Source organism: Solanum verrucosum, unplaced genomic scaffold (assembly GCF_900185275.1).
Source record: "Solanum verrucosum unplaced genomic scaffold, falcon-dt-bn FXZP01000013.1, whole genome shotgun sequence".
In the NCBI taxonomy this organism is placed as follows: domain Eukaryota; kingdom Viridiplantae; phylum Streptophyta; class Magnoliopsida; order Solanales; family Solanaceae; genus Solanum; species Solanum verrucosum.
In genome coordinates this window covers 183,391-209,472 of record NW_026020061.1, presented here as the reverse complement: position 1 = coordinate 209,472, position 26,082 = coordinate 183,391, and the positions used below count along the sequence as shown (strand labels likewise).

The 26,082-nt window shown below is 32.4% G+C and overlaps 3 protein-coding genes across 3 annotated transcripts; 1 reads left to right on the top strand and 2 right to left on the bottom strand.

The window, feature by feature from the left end:
* The first annotated feature begins 6,752 nt into the window (after positions 1-6,752).
* Positions 6,753-12,150, top strand: LOC125823380 (serine/threonine-protein kinase BSK5-like). Its single transcript, XM_049502763.1, has 10 exons — positions 6,753-7,197; positions 7,313-7,533; positions 8,042-8,177; positions 8,486-8,619; positions 8,704-8,809; positions 9,032-9,117; positions 9,255-9,443; positions 10,038-10,202; positions 11,479-11,592; positions 11,681-12,150. The coding sequence occupies exons 1-10, from the start codon at positions 7,116-7,118 to the stop codon at positions 11,921-11,923; spliced, it is 1,476 nt and encodes a 491-aa protein (XP_049358720.1). The 5' UTR covers positions 6,753-7,115; the 3' UTR covers positions 11,924-12,150.
* An 843-nt stretch (positions 12,151-12,993) lies between these two features.
* Positions 12,994-14,466, bottom strand: LOC125823374 (uncharacterized). Its single transcript, XM_049502757.1, has 3 exons — positions 14,275-14,466; positions 13,486-13,812; positions 12,994-13,391 (listed from the first exon to the last, which is right to left on the bottom strand). The coding sequence occupies exons 1-3, from the start codon at positions 14,345-14,347 to the stop codon at positions 13,231-13,233; spliced, it is 561 nt and encodes a 186-aa protein (XP_049358714.1). The 5' UTR covers positions 14,348-14,466; the 3' UTR covers positions 12,994-13,230.
* Positions 14,467-19,126: 4,660 nt separating this feature from the next.
* LOC125823373 (tubulin beta-2 chain-like) lies at positions 19,127-21,018 on the bottom strand. The gene is made up of 3 exons (XM_049502756.1): positions 20,427-21,018; positions 20,060-20,329; positions 19,127-19,957 (listed from the first exon to the last, which is right to left on the bottom strand). The coding sequence occupies exons 1-3, from the start codon at positions 20,818-20,820 to the stop codon at positions 19,275-19,277; spliced, it is 1,347 nt and encodes a 448-aa protein (XP_049358713.1). The 5' UTR covers positions 20,821-21,018; the 3' UTR covers positions 19,127-19,274.
* Between the last annotated feature and the right edge of the window lie 5,064 nt (positions 21,019-26,082).

Sequence of the window (26,082 nt, the reverse complement as noted above, 5' to 3'; positions counted from 1 at the left end):
AGTTTTGGTCTGTAGTGTAGGATACGAAATCTAGATGATATGCTTTGAATGCCTCTATGGTCCTAAGCTTAACTTTCGTGGCTTCAATGTATCATGGAATTCGATTTTTCTTCCGATAATGCCATTATTTTCTAGTTGTGCTCACCAAATTTTTAGTACACTTGTTCATTTCTTAAAAGGGCCGAAGAGAAATGTGAAATATGTAAAGATGTCCATTGTTATAAGCATTCATGATGAATTTACAAGTTTTACGATGGTCCTTTGGGACTGAGGCGTAGTTATCGTTATGGTTATTTAGTTGCACTAACAAGTTTTACTCATTAAGAACCACTATGTATTCATAAATAGTAAATTTCTTTATGTATGGCCCCATTTACATGTTTTCTGCAGATGAAGATAGAGATTGCACCTAAATATCCCTTCATTTGGGGTATTTTTGTCATTTTAATTATTTTATCATCGATGACTTGTTTTGGTAGTATTGTTCTACCCTATTCGGGTACGAATTACTAGTCCTAGTATAACTTATCCCAAAGTCAGTAACCAAACAACGAATAAGATAGTACTAATTTTTTATCCCAAAACTATTATCTTGTTTTATATAGTAGAACCTAATATTATATATGGTTCGTTATAATGACAATTCTGGTAATTTATCTTTGGACTAATGAGTTCAGGATTTGTGTATTATAATAATTTGGGAGAATTTTACTTCCAATCAAAGGTTATGCCACCTTCATGTGTACCTTTTTTTGTCATTGCTAGCTGATTTTTTATTCCCAATCTTATAACTAATATTTTATTAAATACTTCATATTACATAAAGTTGTTTCTATTGAACACAAATTTGACAAAAATCAATGTAGGACACATTATGCATCATGTCAATGACAAGTATCTAATTGGTACATATCTTGAGTGGAGTAGGTCTTCCGTGACTATTCCTACAAATATTTTGATTAAATCGATGAAGAAAAAACCATCTTAGTATTTCAGTAAGAATCTCTTTTTCACCTGCGTTTTTCCTATGAGTTGATTTGATGAAAACTATATAGAAAAGTCTTATTTTATATTACAGATTCACGATAGAAAAAATCTGTATAAGTTGTAGTGAGTGATAGATAGGCTGTCAACAGCTAGTTATGCAACTATTGTTGTTACATTTGACAGGCAACATGTTTGTGAGTGAGATATTGAGTATGGATATTGTCATAATTAGGGTATGTTTGTCTGTCTAACAATCACTATTCTTACTGTTATTAAGTCTATACATACTGTTATTGAAGGGGTCCTCTTGACACCTTTGTGGTGCAACACATTATAAACATAATGGACCTACTTGTTTCTTTTAGTGATGTTGATCATCATTCATTTGGTCCCAATTCATTATTAGGTCCAAATTTTGAGGGATTTGTAATCATTTGGTTCGAGGGATAAAAGGATTACATATAATTTTAGAAATTAATTTAGGATAGTAACTTATTGTAATTCAGAGATTAACAATTTTGGGATTATTTATATCATAGTCCATAATTATGAATACCAATCATGGTTAGTTAAACATCAAGGCAACACATTTGTCTTCTCCAAAACTTTTCTTCTAAGGTCCCTTTAAGATATTTAGATGAGGTGAACATTGAAATAAAAGTTTATCGCGATTTATGATCTAGTTTAAACCAAAACATATGGTATATTTTATTTTTAGTTCAATGAACCAAACATATGCTAATAAGAATATATTCATATAATAATCATTTATCATATATATATATATATATATAAAAGAACCTTAGGCCCACCTATGTGGCGCCACCACAAACAAGGATTCCCTTTTAATTTATTTATTTTCAAAACTAGCATTTACCTTTCATGAAAAGTTGTGACTTTAATGAAAAATTGTGATTTTTATGAAATGTTGTAACATTTATGAAAGTTTGTGACATTTTCGAAGAGTTGTGACTTTTCCAAATAATTGTGACCTTTCCGATAAGACACAATAAACATTTGTTCACACTACACTTTGTTGTCTATAAATAGAGGGGTTTCCTCTCATTTAAAATAATGAAATTTTTGAACTTCTTTTTCTTCTTCTTCTGCACAATTAAATATTTGTGTACTTTGCTCCCGTTGAGTGGCTCACTGACACCATTATTTTTATATCATAACACTGGTGAATAAAATTGTTTCATCCTGAGAGGACCTATTTCTTTAAACCTCGGGTACTAGAGGAGAATAATTTCCTTAAGGAGACCCTCTGCATTCAGTGGGCTAGATTTTTTTTTCTGTTTCATTCTATTGTTACAGATCCTGATATGGTTTTTTACGGTCATTAATTTATGTTTATGATATTAATTGTTGTTTTTGAGTACATATTTTAAACTTTGTTGTTTATGTTTCTTCAAAGTTATTGTTATTAGTATTTGTTAGTACAAACTCTATGTAAATCCAACTACTGCAGATTCACAAAATACATTTTTTTACAATATTCTCCAAAGAAATCTTTTCTTCTCCAAAAGATCAAGCCTAAAAATTTATATGATTTTTTTGTTGTTGTCATAATAATGTTAATATTAACAGGAGTACAAAAAATAAATAGAAAGACAAATGATAGAATTAAAACTAGCAATTTATTACAATTGTATGATACGCAAATGACTATTCTCTCGCACCAAAGTACCTTTTTGAACTTTTTTTCCATTATCCCTAACTTCTTTTTTACCCTTTTCAAGGATCCTTTATATTTTGTTTGTGCATAACATCAATTCCAAAACATTATCATAACTATATTACATATGAAATTTGAATTTTTGAAAATTGCATTTTAATTATAAAACACATAATGACTACATATTACTTATTGGTATATCATATGATTATGGAACCTTTGCTCTTGATAAAAAACATTAGTTATATATATTTTTTTTAAAAATATTTAATATTTTGAAAATAATTGATAGTGTTATACTAACGAAATTTGAAAAGAAGAAAATTGAGAAAAATATTTATTTAACTCTCTAATTAAAGATACTATGTAACCATGCATATAGATGATAAAAATAAACTAACCATTGTAAAATTTCAAAAGCAAATTAATGAATCTGTAAAATAAAATTATGTAAACTAGGAGAAAATAGTGTTATGATTTGTAATTTTGCCTTTTCTTTTAATAAAAGAAATGGTAAACTACAATTGAATAACCACTTTACTCTTAAAAATAAATTTTATCTTAAAACACTAACATTAAAATACCAGAAAAGTTCTATTCTAATAAATTTTAAAGAAGAATATTCTAACCGCGCGAAGCGCGGACGCATTTACTAGTTATAGTATATAATAATGTAATCATTATTAATTTCAAGATAACTTATTTACCAATAAAATTATTAAAATTACTACTTGCCCAAGATTCAGTGATGCAACACCTTCTAATTAATTATTTCAAATATAATATACCATGAATTGGATTTGCCAGCTCCAATCTTAGCATTTTCCTCCTATATACTGACTAGGTCAAGTCACTATTTATTTATTTTTGAAAAAAATTAGGTACTTTTTGAATTCAAGATTCATAATGGAATAAAAGTAATAATTTTCTTTTAATATATAGTGGAAGATATGAAGTTATCCATTGGCAAAATTGAATTAAAAAAATTAAAATGACTTGACTTGACATGGTCTAAAACTTGGTTCATAAAAAATAATATTGACCAAATTCCAATTGGTGATACTTCACCTAGAATTGCATGAACATTTCATGCGTCTTAATCAAATCCATTGGCTTTTATCCTTTGGAAGCTACTTTTATTGGATTAACCCCTGCGTTGTAACACTTTTTTGATCTGACGTTTGGATATTCGATATAAAATTATTATTTTAAATTAATATGTAATTTGAGATTTTATGATTTATAAAGATAATATGGAGATATGCAATTTATTAATGTTACCTCTTAGAATATTCTAAATTGCGTATTCAAACAAACTTCAACTTCAGATCAATTTGATTTCACATCCAGTTCAATGGGGCTCTTAGTGTTTAATACTAGTTTTGAAGTCCAATGAATTGAAATTTATTACGAAATAAAATGCGCAGTTTGAATTTCCCAATTCAAATTGATATGTGATCTCAAGTTTTGAGTGTGTCGATAAATTTTATGTTATTTGAATGCAAATTGAAAATCAGATATCAAATAGTCTATGACAATTATTAGAAGCATTCTTTTGAGTTTTAGTTAAAACCATTCAGGTTTATTCAACAAATATATATTCGCATAAAAATGTTCATATTAAATTAATAAATATAAGCCACGTAACTTTTTATTACATATTTTATTACTAAATCATAGTCAAGGTGATATTATTCACCTTGAGACTCAATCCTAGGTTCTAATTTTTTTTTATAGCAATGAATTAACGAGGGGTCGTTTAGTTTGAATATGAGTTATGTTGGGATTAGTTATGATAATATAAGTTGTGCTGTGATTATTTTTTATTAAGTGTTTGATTTATTATATTCAAAATAATATACATTGATAAAGTTTAAGAACAAGTTGTTTGTTTACAAAATTACCCTTCACTTTATTTAGTTTTTTTTTTTATATTTTCTTTGCAAGAATTTTTATTTGATTTAGCTTTAAAAAATTTGTTTATGTATTCCCATGATAAGTATAGTTTGTATTTAAAAATAAAACTTTTTTCTTATTTAGGTTAAAAATAGAACTTCCCTCTTAAGTTTGTTAAAGAGAAAAAGATTTACGAGAAATCAAAATATAAATCAACATAAGAATTAGTCAAATAAATTCATAAATAAAAACTCTTTTATATAGTGTAATTCTTTAATAGAAAAAAATGAATAATTATCATAAAAATAAGGAGTAGTGAATATTATTACACATGGTATTTAAAAATAATGTAAATATACATAAATGTGAAAAATGATGTATAAAGAGGATTTAAAGGGATCTATTTGTCATTTATCTATTTTATCTCGAAATTACTATACCATCCAATGTGAGGGATAACTTATCCCGGTACTAATTCATAATCCTACGATAAGTTATCCCAAGCTTTGCAACCAAACAAGAAAATAAATTGTACTTAAAATTTATCTTGGGATTAACTCCCTTTATCAATCACACCAAACGACCTAGAGATCACCTAGGACATTCTCCTTATTATTTAAATAGATTAATAGAATATCATTATGTTAAGATGCACTAGATGTACTTCAGGATGACTCAATTAGTTTAAAGGAGGTCATTCACATAGATTCAGAATTGATTCCCTTTTGATATTTTTTAGACCGTAATAGAGATTATAACAATTGTAGGTTATTCGAGTTTTCAACAAAAAAATACACTAAACCAAACATACCCTTCGTTTAATTAAAAAAAATTACCTTGTTCATTTTTTTTCGCGCCCACGCCCGACCCAATTAAGAAAGATAAATTTTCATCTATTTAGACCTGATAAAAAATCATTGTATAACTTAGTAGAAGAGAAATTGATTTTTTTGTTTTCAAGTCGGGTCTAGAGGTGTAAATATGGGTGAAATAATTTTCGAAAGTCACGTAATATTTTTGAAATTTAAATGGCAATATTATAATTTTTTAATTAAGTAAATATAGATATATTAATGAAAAAGGTAAATATTCATCATTTATTAAAAGATATTAATATATGCCTAACTTTTTTAATAATAAATATATATGCTCTAAATCATAAAATTAAGAAAAATCCATTTTTAAAAATTGCTTCCAGCTAAAAATATCATATATTTTGAATCAGAAAGTAATTTTTTACAGTCATTTTGTCAGATCTGGTGAATCTGATATCATTTTCTCTATTAAAAACTTAACAATCTAACTTCAAACTAAAAGTCATAATTTAGTTAAGAAAAATTATTGAAACATTTTTTTATTTTAGGAAAGTGAGTAGGAAGAGAAATCAAAGAGCAATACTGTGTAAGCGACACCAAGGGTCGTAGAAAAGTAACAAGTAGGGTTTGCATCAATCGGTTCAGTTTTATATCTATCGTGTTTTTAATATTTAAATATATTAAATCAATAAGCAAATTAATATGATATTTTTTTATCAATTTTTCATTTTCGATTTAATCAATAAGAAAATATTTATCAAATAAATATATGATTTCGCTACTAAATTTTTCGTGACAAGACAATAATAGAAATTAAGAGGTATAGAGTTCTCACTTTAGATTTTGAGTTTTGACGGTTTGTATAATGTGGAGTTGTGAACTCAAAGTTACAGTAAAGTATGAATTGAAGGCTAAATGTCAAAGACATTGATATTAATATTTAATATTTATGTATAAGTAAAAATAGTAAATTACTATAGTCTTAATGGATTACCGGCCTACTCAATAACCCAATATTAAAAACCAATACCGAAATAATAACCCAATTTTTTTTATTATAAAACCATTAAAGACAGTTAATTCAATAACCACTAGCAATAAATTAATAACATTTTTTTTGGGTTCGATTTATTAGTTCATTAGATTTTTGTACACTCTATTTTTTTATCCTTAATTCAGAAATCTCAGGTTCAAATTCAATATATGTATTCAACACCGATAAAAAAAAATATGTGTAAGCACAAAAAGGGAAGTTCAAACGCAGAAAAGTTAGACTAGAATAGAAATAAAAAAACAAAACAGAGACATGGAGAGAGAAATATAGATATATATAGATATATATATATATATATATATATCTGTAATCTAGAATAGTAGTAGAAATGAAGAGAGAAAAGGTCATTCCCTTTGCAGCACAAACACATCTTTCTCTGAAAAGTTAAACACATGAAAATCACTGTTTCTTCATCATTCAACCATTTTCATATAACCCATTTTTCTCCTTTTATCTAATCTTCAAACAACAAAACAGAGCTTACAAAGCTTTAAAAAAAATTCTTTCTTTGGATACCCACATAGTAATTATCTTTTTCCTTGAGAAAGAAAGTTGGTATATACCATATAGTATAAAAAAGACACCTTTTTTTTTTTTTCTGTCTCCAGTTTGCCCCCTTTTGTTCTGTTGATACTTGAAGAGGGTATAAGTTTTTTTCAAGAAATCTGATAGATTTTGCTGTGAAATGGGTGGTCGTTCTTCCAAATTCTCTTTCTGCTGCTGGCATTCAAGCCGTAAACCATCTCCTCATGATTTATCTGATCTGGGTATTTTTTTCTTTCTTTTAGAAAATCTCTATTTTCTATGTGATTTTGTTTGAATGGGTTGATGCCATTTGCTGTTCTTGTTCGTTTTGTTAGTTTATTAGTGTAATCTGTGCAGAGAATGGAGGGGAAAATGGGAAAAACGCGTTGCCGAGTTTTACTGAATTCAGTCTTGATGTGCTGATGATTGCAACTGAAGGATTTTCTGCGGATAACATTGTGTCTGAACATGGAGAGAAAGCCCCAAATGTGGTTTTTAAAGGGTTGCTGGAGAATGGTCATTGGGTTGCTGTTAAACGCTTCAATAGGTCTGCTTGGCCAGATTCTCGCCAATTCTTGGTTAGCTTTGATGAAACTCTAGTTCTTTTATTGAATTATTATGTGTAATCATAGAAAAAGGACACATTTATTTACTTAAAGTGGGGCTAATTCTTTGTTGTGCACATGAAAAGATTTGTTTTTGATAGGTGGTAGTAGACACTAAGTTAGACCTTAGCCTGCTTTAATCAGAGGCAGATCCAAGATTTAAAATTTATGCGTTCCTACTGCAAAATTTATGGTTAGATATTTATAGATGTTTGGTGAATTTCTTAATGCATTTACAAGGCCTAAGAAAAAGCTACTGGTTCCTGTAAACCTGTAAACTGTACTCTAAGTCCGCCACTGGGAATACAATCATGTTGAATTCTGTATGGCCACCTTATCTAAATGCTCAGAGAAAGAGAGTGAGAGCACATATTTGTCATAGTACAAGCTTTGTCAACACAATTTCTTTTTGATCTATCCAATTTATTCTACCAGTTTGTATGTTGAGCTTTGTTTTGGACACTGTTTATGTAATGCACAGGATGAGGCTAAAGCGGTGGGGAATCTGAGAAGTGAGAGACTGGCGAATCTACTTGGATGTTGCTGTGAAGGGGAACAAAGGTTGCTCGTGGCTGAGTTCATGCCAAATGAGACCCTTGCAAAGCATTTATTTCACTGTGAGATTTCATTCAAGTCTTGATTAAACAATACTTGAATCTTTATAACTGCAATGTGGAGTGTAGGAGCATTATGTTATAACTCCTTGAAGCTGATGTGGTCTAGATTATAGAATTTCATGATTTAGCAGTCTAAGGGATATGATGGGCGATGGGCTTGAAGAATTGTGTTCTCTAAGGGTAGATTGACTGTGACGTGCTGTTTTGGTGGCTGTTTCCTTAATTGTAGTATATCTTGACAAGGCTAATGAATCAGTTCATGAGTTGAGGGTAAATGCTGATATTTGATTTACTATGAAATGCAATAGGGGACAGCCAACCTATGAAGTGGGCAATGAGGTTGAGGGTGGCTTTTTACTTAGCTCAAGCTGTGGAATACTGCAGCAGTAAGGGTCGAGCAATATATCATGATCTTAATGCGTACAGAATCTTATTTGATCAGGTAAAATTAGTTTTACCTTCATGTTTGTTAACCTTAATAAGTTGCTGTTTGTGTGGCTTTGTAATTTTGTTTTGCATTCTACAGGATGGTAATCCTAGACTCTCTTGCTTTGGCCTGATGAAGAACAGTAGAGATGGAAAAAGTTATAGTACAAACTTGGCTTTCACTCCTCCAGAATACATGAGAACAGGTCAAATATCTGTTTTTCTTAGCTATTATTTACTCATCTTAGTGTTCTATATTGTGGACTCCTGGTGTCTTTTAGTTGTTTTCTGCAAAAAACTAGCTTTGAGAGGGTGCTGCTTTGTTAATTTATGTATATCTTGCAGCCAGCAATTTCCTTTAGTACCATTATGATTTCATGCCTTTATTGAACTATTGCAAAAACTGAGACGAGTTTAATGATTGGCAGGAAGAGTGACATCTGAAAGTGTAGTTTACAGCTTTGGAACAATGTTGCTAGATCTTTTGAGTGGAAAACATATACCTCCAAGCCATGTAAGTTTTGAAATATTGTTGGACCCTTTTACTTGAAAATCATGTCATCTCTTAATGTGAAATCCATGTAACAGTGCACGTTATTGACTCTATTATCAAAGTACCTAAATGTAAGCTTTTATTTTACCTTCCTGTAGGCACTTGATCTGATCCGGGTGAAGAATTTGTCGATGTTGATGGATTCTTGTTTGGAGGGTGATTTTTCTAATGATGATGGAACCGAGCTAGTGCGGCTTGCCACCCGTTGTTTACAGTATGAAGCACGTGAGAGGCCAAATGCAAAATCTCTTGTTAATTCTCTTATTGCCATTCAGAAAGAAACAGAGGTACAATCAAAGTTGCTGAATCCCCCTTGACTTGCTTTGAGATCATTCCAACATTTGAAGAGTTGCAATCTCTTTTCATAATATACATTCTCCTTTAACTTTGACACTTGAAATTTGGTCGTCTGAATTCTCAGTGAGGTTGGCTCTCACAATAGAACAGAAGTGTCTCCTGTGACCCTAGTTTATGTCGTCAACTATTCATGGAACTTGAAAGTGCATCCGTGGTTGTGGAGTGACATTGAACACAATCTTCTGACTCTTGGATATGAAGCACGGTCTATTTATATTTGTAAAATGTGCCTCAGAATTTACTGACTAGATTTTTTTCCTTTTATTTATTTTTCAACTGTCTCATACAACTCGATAAGAGAGTGATGGCTTAGTGGAAAGAAATCTCCCATCCCCAAGCATGAAAACGGTGTTTCAAGTCACATAGGGGCAAAAAGTAGAAAAGTCGTGACGTCTTTAAAAGATTGTGTGTGTGGGGTGGGGTGGGGTGGGGGAGTGTGGGGTGAAGTTTACCATATCAAACAAAACAATAATTATTGTATCAATAATGCTTGATGCTTATACTTCCTAATGATGTAATTCCAGGTACCATCACATGTTTTGCTGGGAATTAGACATGGAGCTGCAACCCCACCCCAACCATTGGTGTTGACAACAATGGGTGAAGCATGTTTGAGAAGAGATCTGACTGTCCTTCATGAGATATTGCAAAAGACGGGGTACAAGGATGATGAAGGAATTGCCAATGAGGTTTGTCCCTTTACTATTTATTGATGATGAATGATTTCCAAATGTACATTGTCCCTCTTGTTTCTCGAAAAGTAAGAATACGGAAGCTGCTTTCTTGCTAAAGTATTCTTTTCGTGATCTCACACACTTAATCTTATTCCCTCTCCCATTGAACACTTTGTATGAATGACATCCATTTTCTCAACATGTTTCTTCTACTGGTATCTTAGTTACCATCGACTTATTTCATTTTCTGCATCTTGCTTTTCCATATTTTCATTCCCTTGGCATCAACTTTGTTTATACATTAATACAATCCTGCCTTCTCAACAACAACATGCCTAGAGTAATCCCACATGTGGGGTCTTGGGAGGGTAGAGTGTACACAACCTTACCCCTACCTCATAGAAATATAGAGACTGTTTCTGGTATACTTTCAACCCCACGACCAGAAAGGATAAAAATAGTGATTCAAGTTTGTTATCATGTGTATACTCTAATAATTCCCATGTAAGAGCCCACTTTCTTTTCCCTTTTAGAGAGATTTTGTGCATTATTTCCATCAAATATCATTTCCAGTGGGACCTATGTTATCACTATTATGCCCTTGTAATATTCTCGTCGGTATGTAAGCATTCTAAGATGTTTTGTGTTAACTGTTATGACAGTAACTACTGGAATAATTAGAAGTAAGATATGCTAATGTTATATTGTGACTTTTCATAGTACAACACTCCATCGGTTAAAAACATGATAACATCTATTCAGCAGTCTATTCTCTTTCTTTTCCATTAGGTGTAAAAAAGATTCTCGATTTCTCCCCTTTTTTATTTTAACTCAAAACTTTCCTTTCTGTAGGGTAGTTTTTCTCATTACAGTGAACAAATTTGGGCTATAAAATTCATAGTTCCCCTCGCCCTCTTGTATGTTTAATTTCGTCTGTCCCAAATGAATATCTATGCTATGCTTGAACAGTGTAATAGTATTCTTTTAATTGCTATTGTAGCTTGTCAGATCTCATGACAAATATACTTTGCTACCAAATACGTTTGTAATGTGTTGGCATTTACTTGAACCTCAGTCTTCCCAATGAAAAGGCAAATAATAGAGTGATATGATGGCCATGAACAATAATTTATTTGATTAGGGAGAAAATGAACTTATTGTTATGCTAGTTTTAGCATAAGAATTGAGTGATCTGTTGCTCTTCTTTCTTACTGTGTATTAGAGACACTTTGTGTAATACTCCTTTCATTACCTACAATTATACCTAAGTTGATCATTGATATGTTTGCAGCTTTCTTTCCAAATGTGGACTAATCAGATGCAGGAAACCTTGAATTCTAAGCAGCAAGGAGATGCTGCTTTCCGAGCCAAGGATTTCATAACAGCCATTGAATGCTACACACAGGTTTGACCATCTAAAATTGTTCATCGTCTTAATGATTCACGTCTACCTTTAACACAGTCTTACATTAATACTATTATTGTTGTATCAGTTCAATGATGGAGGGACCATGGTGTCACCAACCATATACGCGAGGCGCTGCTTGTGTTATCTGATGAGCGACATGGCACAAGAGGCTCTAGGAGATGCAATGCAAGCTCAGGTTATATCCTCTGAGTGGCCTACCGCCTTTTATCTTCAGTCTGTTGCCCTTTTTACCCTTGGGATGGAGAATGATGCCCAAGAAGCACTAAAAGAAGCCACAAAGTTGGAAGGCAAAAGGAGCAAAAATTAAAATACTAGTGTGTAGATTTACATTACTTGATTTTTCAAGTTTCTTATATTTAAAGGGCTTGTGATATAAAGTTGTTACTATGTCGATAGTTTATTTCTAAACTAAATTACTTTTGATTTTGTGCTCACATTCTGTCAAGGCATTGGAGAATTATAGATTGCCCTCTGTTGCCCCTTTTGTTCTTGATTTGTTTAATAGAAATGGAATCTCAACTTGTTTGGCTTTGCTGTTTTAACATAGTTATTTTGTTCTCCCAAGTGTCAATAAATTATGTTACGTATACTTATGCGTGTAGATTTATTAATTTCTGTTGTGTTTTTCAAGTTATTCATAAATAATCTCTCTACCTCCACGAGATAGTGATAAAATTTGCGTACATCCTACCCTCTCCACAGACTCCAAACTCAAGAATTTTCTTGTTTTAAGGATCATGAGTCATATTAAGATTCATTTAGAAACACATTATCCCACAACTCGAACACCAAGTTCCTTGTCTCTTTTGATATAATTAATAATATAATTCTTAGCATCCCATGTAAAAAGAAGTACTACAACATAGTTGAGTGTGATGAAAACAATAATAATCAAACAAAAGTATATCATAAACCGAATCTCTAACAAGTCAAGCAACCTATTACATGATGGGGTAACAAAAGAAAGATACAGGGCTTATTTTAATATTTAAATCAGAGAAAAACTACTAATTACACAAACATTTCTAGCTTAAATACTTATTCACTCTATAGGTTGAAATAAATTACATATTGACTTGCTAATTAATAATTCCGTACCAAATTTCAAGTAACATACACCACTCCTTTAGATTTCAAGTCAGATACATGTATCTTTGATATCAAATACATTCTGATAGACAGATACATAGGGAGAGAGGCGAGCGAGAGAGTTAGTATATCCAAATACATACGAATCACACTTCGATATAATATATCTGAAATAAATTACATTTGATTTGCCCATATACATGAGATACATATATCTATGTGTCTTTGATAAAGTAAATATGGCAAGAAAGATAATTTCGATAACTAAAATGAAAAATAAGAGACATGTAAAGAAAGAAAAACATTTTATTAAAGTCTCAGCAGAAGAAAAACTGGTAAACAGATTCTCTCACAGCAACAATTTCGTATAAATCCTATGTAAAAATAAATCAACAATGAGATCAAAATTCCATTTCTTACTATACTACAATCTTAATAATATAAGAACAAATTCTCCTCTCCTTTTCATGAACAAATTCCCAAGGAAAATAATTTTTAGAATATAGTATACATAATATATATAAATTAGAAAGAAGCAGGGGAAATATCAGGAGCACCAACAATAATATCTTCAGAAGCAATAGGAGCAGAAGCATCAGTAGCAGCAGCTCCACTGCTCAATAACTCAATCATTGCGCGGTGTGGGCTGCTCCTCTGTTTGCTGCACAAATCTGGCAAGTATACTCCTGCAAATTTCAATTGAAAAAGGTAACGTTAATGACAACAGAAAGAAAAACTGTGTGTGTATAATCATTTAAATAAACAAATCATATTATTTACCTTCTCCAGCAGCCAAGTTGAAGTAAAGATCAACAACGTTGGGGCAATTGCGATAACAAGAAGGGGAACAGAGTTTTGCAGTAAATTGAGGTTCAAGTAAAGAATCAGAAGAAATGCCAACAGAATTTCTGTCAACACCACATGAGTTAATACATTCATCTGTTTCAATATACTCTGCTATGTTTGCAACAATAACTTCTGATGTCTTGCATTGATATTCTAATTTTCCATCTTCGTTTGCTGAATTCTCTAATAAACATCGCTTTCCAGATGATGAGATTGAAAATGAACAAATATTTGTTGGCAAATTTTCACATGTGATTTCCCCTGTAACAAGATTTTGATATGTTATATATAATCGTAATAAAGAAAAAAAAAAGTTAACTTGGTAATAGTTGGGTGTGGTTAGATTATGACCTATTGTTTAAACCATCTGGCTTGACTCATTTCAACTCAAGTAACTTTTGAACGAGTTATAAGTTCATCTATTTATTAACTCAATCCATTTTTAATTGCTCATTTGACACTTCTGCATAGTATACCTATCGAATGAAGGGAAATCTTGCATGATGATAAGAGTTGTTGTTTCGCAATCAGGTCATGAGTTTAAACTTTGGAAATAGTCTTTTCAAAAGAGAAAATGCAAGATACTATGTAAAATAGACTCAATGTGATTTTGAATGTTTGGAGCTTTGTGCATTGAAATTCTCCGATACATGTTAATTCATATTAATAACGAGCATGATATATATGATCAAAATTATGAAAATAAATTTAATATGAACATACCTAATGCGACTTGGAGGAAAAGGGTGGAAGCAAAGAAAAGAATAATGGAAGAGTGCTTCATGGATAAAGCCATTTTTCTTCTTTCTTTGTTCTTTTGGTTATTAAGAATGTGTTTTTGTAAGGATTTATGTTGTAATTGAGAAATGTTGTAAGAAGAAATGAAGTTTAATTAGTAATTGTGTTTTGTAATATGAGAGGGGTTTCTTGAATATATAGGGAAAATATGACAATGAGAAACCAAAGATGACATGTGGTCACACGTTTACTTTTTATTTTTGGTCGTTCCTTTTTTATTTTTTTATTTTTGGGTAAGTGGTGTATTTGTATTGTTATTTGTTTTTGTTTATGAATTTTGAAAATTCAAGGGCAGAGCTACAAATTATATTATGCGAATTGTGAAAAACGAAAAATTGAATTTACTTTGACATGCAATTTAAAGTTTTTTCTTTTATATAAAAATTCTGATTTCACCGCGAATTATATGTTAATTCAATATGAAGGGATAGTTCATGGCTGGTAGCTCAAAGGGTCAAGGTCCTTGTGTAAACATAGTGGAGCCCACGCGTTTGCTAAACTAATTATTTATTTAATTTTCTCTCTTTTTCTTCATTGCCAATTAAAAAATAATTATTTGTTTGATTCTCTTATTATTTGTAGTAAGTTTAGTCGTGCCTTGTAATTGACGACTAAAAATACACACGTCTTTTTTATGTCTGCTTGTTGAAGGTTTCAAACCTTTAGATCTTTCTACGAAAATCAAGAACTTGTTGTGTTTGTTATTTGCCCATTACTCTAGTCTCTAAGATTTCACCTTTTATTCGGCTTATTAACTTGAACTTGTATTAAAGAATTTAGAGAAATATTTGGTTAAGTATATGAGTCGGTCAAATTAGTTTATAAACACCTTTTAGTCAGGGTAAAGGTCGTAAGTTGAGCACCTCAAATTTAGGATTATAGAACTATAGTATTATAATATCGATACATGTCTTTCAAAGATATTTCAATCATTTTAACATGAAAAATATTTATCAACACTTTTATTTTACCAAATACACTAAGTTTATTTCCAATTCCATCGCTTTTGTCGAAACACACAGTTAGTATTTTTTTTTATAAAATTAACTTCAACAATTAAAAATATAACTTTTTTTTTTTTTAACATTTTGATGTTCATTAGTTACATAAGGGGCGGAGGCATAGGGGATTCAACCAAACCCCCTTGGCGGAAAATATTACTATTTATGCATGGTTAAAATTATTTTTAGGTATATATAATAGATGTTGAACCCCTTTTCACTAGTTTGTGTGTACTTCTCAGATTTTGAACCCCTTATTAAAAATTCTGGCTCCGCCACTCTCACTTAATTTTATCCACTAACGTAAACGGACTCGTGTAAGCATGGGCAGATAACAACTTTAGGGGGTAGCGAGAGGGTTTCCTCAACAATAAATTACAATGTATATATAAGGTATTTTATTTTTCTTCTTATAACCATAAGATTTGAGATTGGTAAATTTATAAAAAGGGAAGCTAAAAGGTGGAGGAGGGTTGCAATAAAAGTGTTTACGTGGAAATAACGTTCCATTGACAATAGGCAGCATAATTAATTGATTGTCAAATCATTAGTGGTGGAATTTGACAAATAGTGTAGTTGAGGGTAGGACACTTGCAATTTTCTGTTAAAAAATTCCACATTTTGGCCTACGTTTAGAAGCTTCTATTTGGTTTTGTTTTGACAAGTCAATAAGACTTGACCCAACCCATGCCACATTTTGCCAACTTTTAATTAATTTAATTTAATTTGTTCTAAGGTTTTGCCCCTTCCCAAACGTAGCAAAAATAATATAAGGGTTTTATTTATGGTATTTGATAAATAAGTAAAAAGATATAACACTTTAGTGTAATATAGAAGAAACTAAAAGCAAGTTGATTCTACATGGAAGAAAGCGGTCCATAGTAAGAATAGTCTTGCACTGGTGCCCAGCCCAACTCATGGCCTGTTCATGGACCAATGAAACATACAACTTTAAATGATTGCTTAGTAAGTTAGTATTGGAAACTGTTAGGCCCAATCACATCATAGCTTCAAAAAGAATACTAAAACTTGGGCCTAAGTGGTATCCCCTACAATTTGAACTAGCCACACCCCATAATTAGTTCAGCTCCATCCCTATTTCCCTGTTCAGGTATGTCTTCCAGGATATCGCTGATGATGGAGTACTATGGACATGTTTTGAGACAATCTTACAAGTGCAATATCATCGTCTCTGGTCAAGTTAAACGATGAAACGTAGTAACAGCAGACAAAGGCATAAACAGAGCATAATAGCTACACAGAATTAACCACCCACCAACAGATAAGCCACATAATAATATCACAACATTGAAACTAGTCTTCCGTAGCAAATTGAACTATTACAAGATAGATATTAAAGCTTCAAGTTTGAACTATTACATCTCAAAGCCAAAAAGAACATCAACTGGAAGTTGCGGTTTGGCTTCATCCATATGAAAGAGTTCCCAATTACGTTTCAATAGGAGCAGAAGCATCACTTATGTCTGCTTGTTGAAGGTTTCAAACTCTTTAGATGTTTCTACCAAAATCAACAACTCCCATTTCTGTTGACGAATAATAGTGGACGTAGCGTGTAGTTGACGATGAGCGGTAAACGGTAGGACACTCGCAATTTTCTGTTAAAAAATTCCACATTTTGGCCGAAGCTTCTATTTGGTTTGTTATGACCCACTAGACCAACCCATGCCACATTTTGCCTTACTATGCCAACTTTCTAATTAATTTACCTAGTGAGTTTGGCCCCTTCGCAAACTCCCTACCCCTGCAGGAATTCGAAAGAATAGATATAGTATTATTATGAAAAAAATATGAATTTTAGATATAAATTTTATCAATTTTGATTTTTAGGTCGTTAATACGAACCTATTAACCTTTTGAAATTATAGGTTTAATATATGAACCATCAATTGTGTGCTATATCATCTAGTATACTATTAATTTTAAATTTTAATGCGCACATTTAATTTAATTATAAAAAACTTACATTGCTAAACTTTTTTTAAAGTAATTTTCAATGTGACACACTTGAAAATTTTGAAAGATTAAAGCAAAAATAAAAATCAATTAAAACGCCAAAAGTGTTATCGATAACTACTTGGAGAGGTGTTGCTCAATTTTAGGAAGAATAAAAATAAGATAGATATAAGATTTAAATTTCTAACCTTATTTAGAGAGGTCAACTCAATCATCATCGCATAATGATATTTTGAATGTAGATTCACACATCTATATTCAAGCCTTTAAAAAAATATAATGCTAGTACTATATATGATCTAGGAAGGAGAGCATTGAATCCACAAAACCCCCTAGATACGCCTAGGGCTGCGTTTGGTTCGGTTCGATTTTGAAGTTTATTGGTTTGGCTTATTGGTTATCGATTTGTGGAGATGCTAAAGCGTTATAGCACCATTAAGATATTGACTTATCGGTTATTGGTTTATTGGTTTTTTATCGTTATCGGTTCGATTATCGGTTTAACCGCTACGATTTGACACAAAAAAACATTGAAAATCACTTAAAAACAAGGTGACAAACCAAATAAACCATGCATATGAGTTCACAAGTTACATCTTGCTCAAAAGCAGACACTTTTACATTGTAAAATAACCAAGTGTTTGAGACAACCAATAATAAAAGTAGGAAACCAAACTCTAAGTCAAGGACTTTATATACAAAATGGTATAAATATAGTTATCTAATTTACTATCAGGTTATCGGTTAACCCGTTAAGAAAAACCTCAAACCGTTAAGAACTGATAACCCGATAACAAAAAAAATAAATCAAAACCAATAATTTTTTTTCTATTCGAATTATCGGTTTCGATTCGATTTTGAACAACCCTAGATACGCGCCTAACTGTGTTTTGTAGGAAGAGTAATATAAGGTTTGCTTTTTACTTATATTGAAGAAAGCAGTCCATTATTCAGAATAGTCTTGCACTGGTGCCCAGCCCAACTCATGATTTCCCTAAGCCTGTTCATGAATCAATCAAACATATAACTTTTTTTTTTTTTTCATTTTCCTATTTGGAATAAATGATTGTTTGTATAGTATTGTAAATTATCTACCATAACTCACTTTTGTATATTATATATAATACTATAGCAATAATATCACTCAAATTTTGGGTGAGTATATCCCACAAAATCACCGTGTAGCTTCAAAAAGAACATTAAAACTGGAAATCATGAAAGCCACAAATCATGGGCCTAAGTGATTTCATGGAAATGGGGCTTTACGGTGTGAAAAATGCAAGTTACTATTAGAAGCCCAAAACAAAAGTTTCAAAGTCCTGCAGATGTCATTTGAAATTGCAAAGCTTAACCACAAATGAACGCAGACTTGTAGTATTTTTTTTTTTGTTTGAATTCGAATTTGAAACCTCATTTCATTAATCACTCGACCACCATTAGAGGCGTGTCCATCCCTATTTCCGTGTTCAGGTATGTCTTCCAGGATACCGATGATGATGGCTATATCAACGATACGAATCACATGGATTATGAGTACTCGGAGCAAACAATTCTAAACATGATAATGTGATAGGAGTAAACCAATTAACGAATTAAACCTTTGATCTTAATTACGAATTAACATTGGTACTCTTCACTATGGACTACTCTCAACATGTTTTGAGACAATCTTACAAGTGCAACAATATCATAATCTCTGGCCAAGTTAAACGATGAAACATAAACACAGTAACAGCAGACAACACCACAAATAGAGCATAATAGCTACACAAAATTAACCACCAACAGACACGCCACATTAATATCACAACATTGAAAGTAGTCTTCCATAGCAAATTGAACTATTACAAAATATTAAAGCTTCAAGTTTTGAACTATTACATCTCATAGCCAAAAAGAACATCAACTGGAAGTTGTGGTTTGGCTTCATCCATATTAAAACGTTTCAATTTACTCCTCTTGAGCATCATCTTCATCCTCATCCTCATAATACTCTCCCTCTTCATCAGCAGTGGCATCTTGGTACTGTTGATACTCCGACACAAGATCGTTCATGTTACTTTCAGCCTCTGTAAACTCCATCTCGTCCATTCCTTCACCAGTGTACCAATGCAAGAAAGCCTTTCTCCTGAACATAGCAGTGAACTGTTCACTTACACGCCTAAACATCTCCTGAATTGATGTAGAGTTACCAATGAAGGTGGAGGCCATCTTAAGTCCAGTAGGTGGGATATCACAAACAGTTGATTTCACATTGTTAGGGATCCACTCAACAAAGTAGGATGAGTTCTTGTTCTGCACATTGAGCATTTGCTCATCGACCTCTTTCGTGCTCATTTTGCCCCTGAACATAGCTGAGGCAGTCAAGTACCTCCCGTGGCGAGGGTCAGCTGCGCACATCATGTTCTTGGCATCCCACATTTGCTGTGTAAGCTCGGGGACAGTCAAAGCTCTGTATTGCTGTGAACCACGGGAAGTCAAAGGCGCAAACCCAACCATAAAGAAATGGAGCCTTGGGAATGGAATCAAATTCACAGCCAGCTTACGGAGATCAGAGTTCAACTGACCAGGGAAACGCAAACAACAGGTAACACCAGACATTGTTGCTGATATCAAATGATTCAAATCTCCAACTGTTCCATCAACAATACGAAAAAAACATAAATACCTTCAACAGTAATGTACAACAACTATAAAGTAGATACAACCAAATCATAATTCTTAAAGGAACTTACAGCTTGGGGTGGTAAGCTTCAAGGTTCTGAAGCAAATATCATATAAAGCCTCATTGTCAAGAACCATACATTCATCAGCGTTTTCAACCAATTGATGAACAGACAGAGTAGCATTGTAAGGTTCAACGACGGTGTCGGATACCTTAGGGGAAGGGAAAACCGAAAACGTAAGCATCATTCGGTCTGGGTATTCCTCTCTGATCTTAGAAATCAAAAGGGTACCCATGCCAGAACCTGTTCCTCCACCCAATGAATGACAAACTTGAAACCCTAAAAACCAAAAACCACAATGAAAACACATTATACATAACTCAAAAAAAAACCCCAGATCCACAACAACAAACCCAAAAAGAAATGAGCAACAAACCTTGAAGGCAATCACAGTTTTCAGCTTCCTTACGAACCACATCAAGAACAGAATCAATCAATTCAGCGCCTTCAGTGTAATGCCCTTTCGCCCAATTATTACCAGCACCAGATTGTCCAAACACAAAGTTATCAGGACGAAAGATCTGTCCATAAGGGCCAGATCTAATACTATCCATGGTACCCGGCTCCAGATCCATAAGAACCGCCCTTGGAACAAACCTTCCACAAGTAGCTTCATTATAATAGACATTGATTCTCTCAAGCTGAAGATCAGCATCTCCGGCATATCTTCCGGTGGAATCAATGCCGTGTTCAGCACAAACAACTTCCCAAAACTTGGCACCGATTTGGTTGCCGCATTGTCCACCTTGAATATGAAGAATCTCACGCATTTTGTTTAAATTTGAGAGAATTTTTGAGAAACAGAGAGAAATGAAAAGAGAATTTTGTGTGTAGGGACGGAGGAAGGGGGAGTTGAATTTATAGTGAAATTTAAATTAATTTAGGGTTTTGAGAGATATGTGGGTGGCGGAGCCGGGGCTCCGGGTAACGGTTACTAAATCAACGGTTAGATTTAATTTGACCTCTTGGACTCTGTGGAAATGAATTTGAAATTTGAAAAAATTGTGCGGTACAGCTGGATAATACAAGGATTCTTAGTAAAAAGTCCTTTTAGTTTTTTTGGTTGGCAATAAAGGTCCTTTTAGTTTACTAAACTACGATATTATACTCTAGTTTTGAAATTTTGCTTGTACATACTAATGTTTAGAGAGTTCTTTGCATTTTGCAATTTTTTGACTTGTACCTTGTCCTTTTCTTTTCTACTGGTATATAGATTTCTTATACTTTGGATAACACATTTTAAAGCTCTCATCATTGTTTATTGAAGAAATAGTTAATTTGGTTAACTATGAAATTTGTGAAAAGGATTAAAGACAAGGAAATTAAAGCCATTTAAATTAATATGCATTGGGTGAAATATCAAGATGGTGATTTCATACAAATATATGCGAAATTGAATAATACAAGGGAGAGGGGAGAAACGGCGGGGGGGGGGGGGGGGGGGGTTGAGAACAAGATAATAATGCAAAGCTTCTAGGGATTTTCTGATGTCTTTTGTTCTTTGTAGAGCTTTCTTTTACAGCTAGACCATTAAAACATAATCGTCTTCTCAATGTGAAATGACGGCACACTTGGTATTGAAAAATGTTCTCTCATAGCACGTTCCCATGTTCTGACGCCGATTAGAGATCATAAGTGTGTGACTCGAGGTTGATTATTAAGCTTTCGAGGATAATTATGATAGCCTCTAGCAATAACTTATAAGGCAGTCATCCTCTAGTAAAACCTCTTTCAGATGCCTAGTCATGTGTTAGTCCTGTACCGGCAAACATTCAACACTCTGCACGATATGCAAGTAATGATTTCTTCCAATTCTCCCGGGTTTCTACAAACGTTACTTCGTATTCAATTTCGCCATGTCTCGTGGGCTTGAATGAGTAGGTTTGAATTTAATTTGGTTTTTAAATGAATAAGGGCTTGAATTGAGTTCAAATTATCTTGTTCTCCTACTAAAGTGTGTCCAGTGTTTATTTCACAATTTTGGTAAGCAAACTTGTGCTTTCATTTAAGATTCAACCTGTCCTAGGATTTAAGGTTCAATATGAATCAACCTTTTTTAGCCTGTTTTACTCAATATTTGCAAAAACAATCCTGTTATGATATGCTTTTAGTCTATGATATGCTACCCACTCAATCTAATAGTGAAAAAAATGGAGGAAATACAAATAAGTCTTTCACTCCCAATAATGAATTTGTGCAAAGAGTTCAACGTTTAGTTCGTTCATATGTTGACACCCAATTTTGGACCTCCACAAATTAATTAATTTTCAAGCTTCTTCAATTTCAAACAATTTGAAATAATTATTTTCAAAAAAAATATTTTTTAGGCAATTCGGTCATTTTCCTTAAAATATATGCATCCTCATATGTTTACAATATATAGTGTTATATATTTTATTACTTTGAATAAATATTTAGAAAAAATAAAATAAAATCGTTTTACTGAAAATAGAGTTCTAACCAAGTGTGCATTTTATTTCCTAAAAATAAATAAATAAATAAATCAATTAGAGTACATAACTACTCTCCTTATTTCAAAGTAATTAGAATTTTTATGTTGAATGACTATATTACGTTGTTGAAGTTAAGAAGCTTAATAGTTAATTAACTACGTAATTTATTTCGCTTTCAATTTAATAAAGATATGGTCAAAGGACCATGTCATTCAACCAAGACCTATTTTGGAACAAAGAAAGACCCAGCCCATTATTCTTTTGAAAAAAAAAAAAAAAAAAAACCCAGACCCCTTTACAGTCTTCTTCATTCCATGGTAAACCCAGCAGACCCGAGCTCCAGTGAACCCGACCCAGACCTGCGTGGTCCTCTCCTCTCTCCCTTATCCTTTCAGTACGCAATCGTACAAGGACGAGACAGGTGTTGCGATCTCGATACCTCAATCGTCCTTCTCAAGAATCGAGCGTCCCAAATCAATTTTCCGTTGGAATTAGTACTATTTCCAGCTCATGCCTTATCCTCTGGAATTTTGAAATTACTCACAGTCCCACATCGATTCTAGGCTGTGATTTTCAGATTTCTCAACCCCTATAAATTGCCTCATATTCACTGTTCAAAGGGACGATTTTTTGAGACCTGAGAGTACCCTAAAAGGTTTGGGAAATCTTGGTTCAATAGTTTAATTTGTTGTGGTTGTTTGAGTTGAAAGAGGTGGAATCGTCTCCATCAAACTCGTCCGTCCAGTTCGCTGCCTCGAGCCAGGTAATCTTCTCTTTATTTCAGCATTTTGTTGGCTCTTGAAATCTTGTTTGGTGTTAGATGTTTAAGTATGTTTTCAGTAGCTTAAATTTTTTTTTACTGTCTAATTTATATGTGAGATATTTATGTCTTTAATTTCATCATTTTCTACCATCTTAGGACAAATATAATCAGTATTAAATGGAGTTAGAGTCATTTTTTTTTTGTGTTCAAGCATTTTAGTTGTCAAGTTGTCGATGTGTGTAGCTTGTTGTATTCGTTTGATTTGAAAAGATTTTAAAGTGCTAATTATTCTCGACTGGCTTCACCTTTTGACTTCTGACAAATTTTAAATTTGGAGTTGAATATTCTCATTCTTGATGAGCGAAAACCTCTCCCTTCATCTAATCTTTTTACATGTATAAGAGAATGTCGTGATTAATTTCTCTCTAGTCAGCCATGTGATCCAATGTGGGCTTGAAGTGTGTTTATTTTGGTTATAGCGTGACTGTTTAAGTTCGAGTTTGCGAACTTGCTTCATGCTGTCCTATTTCCAATTGTTTTCAGCTCCTAGTTGTCGTCTGTCTCTCTGTTTTGAGGTTCATGTTTTGATTTCCATGTGAATGATTCAAAATGATGTTCGATTTAGTGTTATGTCTCATGTTACCTTAAGATTAATGAGTGTAGCTATATGTTGAACACAACTGACAATTGATTTTTGCGTTAAGATGTTAGTTTGTTGTTCTTTATAATGCTACTATCGGGATTAATGGAGCACAAAAGTTCTCATGTGTTAACCGATTTTTTTATTTATTTTTATTTTTTACTCCTTAATCTTTAGTTTTCTTTGATTGTTGGTTGAATTTAAGGTTTATGTGAAGTTGTTTAAATTGTCCCTTCCTTGTCTATTTTCCGATTTTCTTTTGCTCAAATATGTAGCTAAAGTTTATTGTTATGGTTTGTCTTAATGTGAATAGAAAGAAAAGGTTTTAGGATCAAATGTTGCCTTCATGTTGCTTGGCATATTACTTGATTTATCTCTGCCAAAAAAATAATCTTCAATTGTCCATAGTTAATTAAGCATGTTAATATAAACTACTTTGAAGTCCTCATTATGATATGTCATTTTTACCACTTTCGCATAACTGAGTTAATACATATCAATTAATCTTATGTGACTTTAAAATGTTTAAATTTTGAATCTAAAAGAGATTGGAGTTTGTACATCCATGAGTGGTGTCGGGTTTGGTTTTGGTGTGATACTTGTTTGAATCTCTTTATTTATTAATTATATGGAATGTACTCTTTCTATCATAATTATTATACCTGCTAGTTGAAGTCTGCATGCCTTAATTCTTGGCTACAAACCTTCCTGCAAGTATTATGTGATAAGCTCCTCATATTGTGGTACTAGTTTTTTTTTTTTCTATTTTAATTGAAATTGTTCATTTTAAGCTAAAATTTGATGAAAATGCAAGCTTTGTTTGATCGTATAAATTATTTGTGCTTAAAGATGAATAAGATGTGTGCTTTCCTTAATCATCTAAAAATTGTTCACTTTGCTAATTTACTTTTTTTTTCTTCTTTTTTGTTTGTTGTATGTGACATCACAATGAGTCCAATGGACTCTCATCTCTTGCATTTTCCTCTTCGAGTCGACCTCCTTTAAACCGACTGAAATGGAAGTTATTTTCATCGGGATAAACACCCCAAAGAGACAGCGCAGCAGAAGCCTAAAGGGCTAAAAGAATAGTTTTTTTTTTTTATTTGAAAAGCCTGAAAATGGCACCAGCTGAAGCGGAGTTGCAGCTGCCTCTAAAGGGCAGAAAAACGAGGAGTAAAATTGGGTCAAAACCCCGACAGACCAGCAGCAGTAGCAGCAGTCCCAAAGGAGCTAAAATTGGAAATTTTTGGACTTTAAAAAGTCCAATCTGGGCAGCAGCAAATGAGAAGCAGCAAGCGGACTTAAAGTTGTCCAAATCCTATTTGCACTTTTGTTTCCCTTATATCGTGATTTTGTGATACTTGCTCTTAATTTCTAACATTTGTTTTTATCAATTTAGATGAATCCTTGGGGTGATATGTTTATTTAAGTTTTCAAATTTCGAAACTCATTTTAAGTTAGCTAATTTAAGCTTTATAGAATGACTTGAGAACCTTTTATGTTCTTTCATAGTTATTGAAAAGCTTTGAATCCATGTTTACGAGTTTGAACTAACTATTTAGTTCAAATTTTTAAATAGGGTAAAGTTGTTAAGTATCTTAAAATAAATTAGTTGTCTTTTAGTTTAACTTAGGACTTTGTATGAATGACTTAAGGATTTCTATATCCCTTTGTAGTTGTCAAGCAAGGTCCTTTAATCCATGTTTAAGAGTTTGAATTAATCGTTGGTTCAAAACATGACTATGGACAAAAGTTTTAAGTTAGGTTTGTTTTTGAGATTTCACAAGTTTCAAAAGATATTTATTTAAGTTTCAAATAAGATTTTTTAAGCAGCCCTTTTTTATATAAAATTAGCCAAAATTTTAAATCCGTCGGTCAACCGCGTGTTAGCGGATTCTCTAAGATGCCTAAACCCTTCCTTAGAGAATTATTTGAATCCTTACCCGACTCTGGTTTAGTTAAACTGTTTTCCTTTCAAAATTTCCTCTTAAAATGGTTTTCTTAATTTTTCCTAAAAATTAAGTGGCGACTTCCAAATTACAATTTTTTCCAAAACTAACAAAAATTGCCAAAGTTGCAAAAATGGTCTCGAAACCTTAGTTTTCGAAATCGGGTCGTAACAGAATGGCGACTCAATGACTTAAGGATTTTTCTATATCCTTTCTTAGTTATTAAA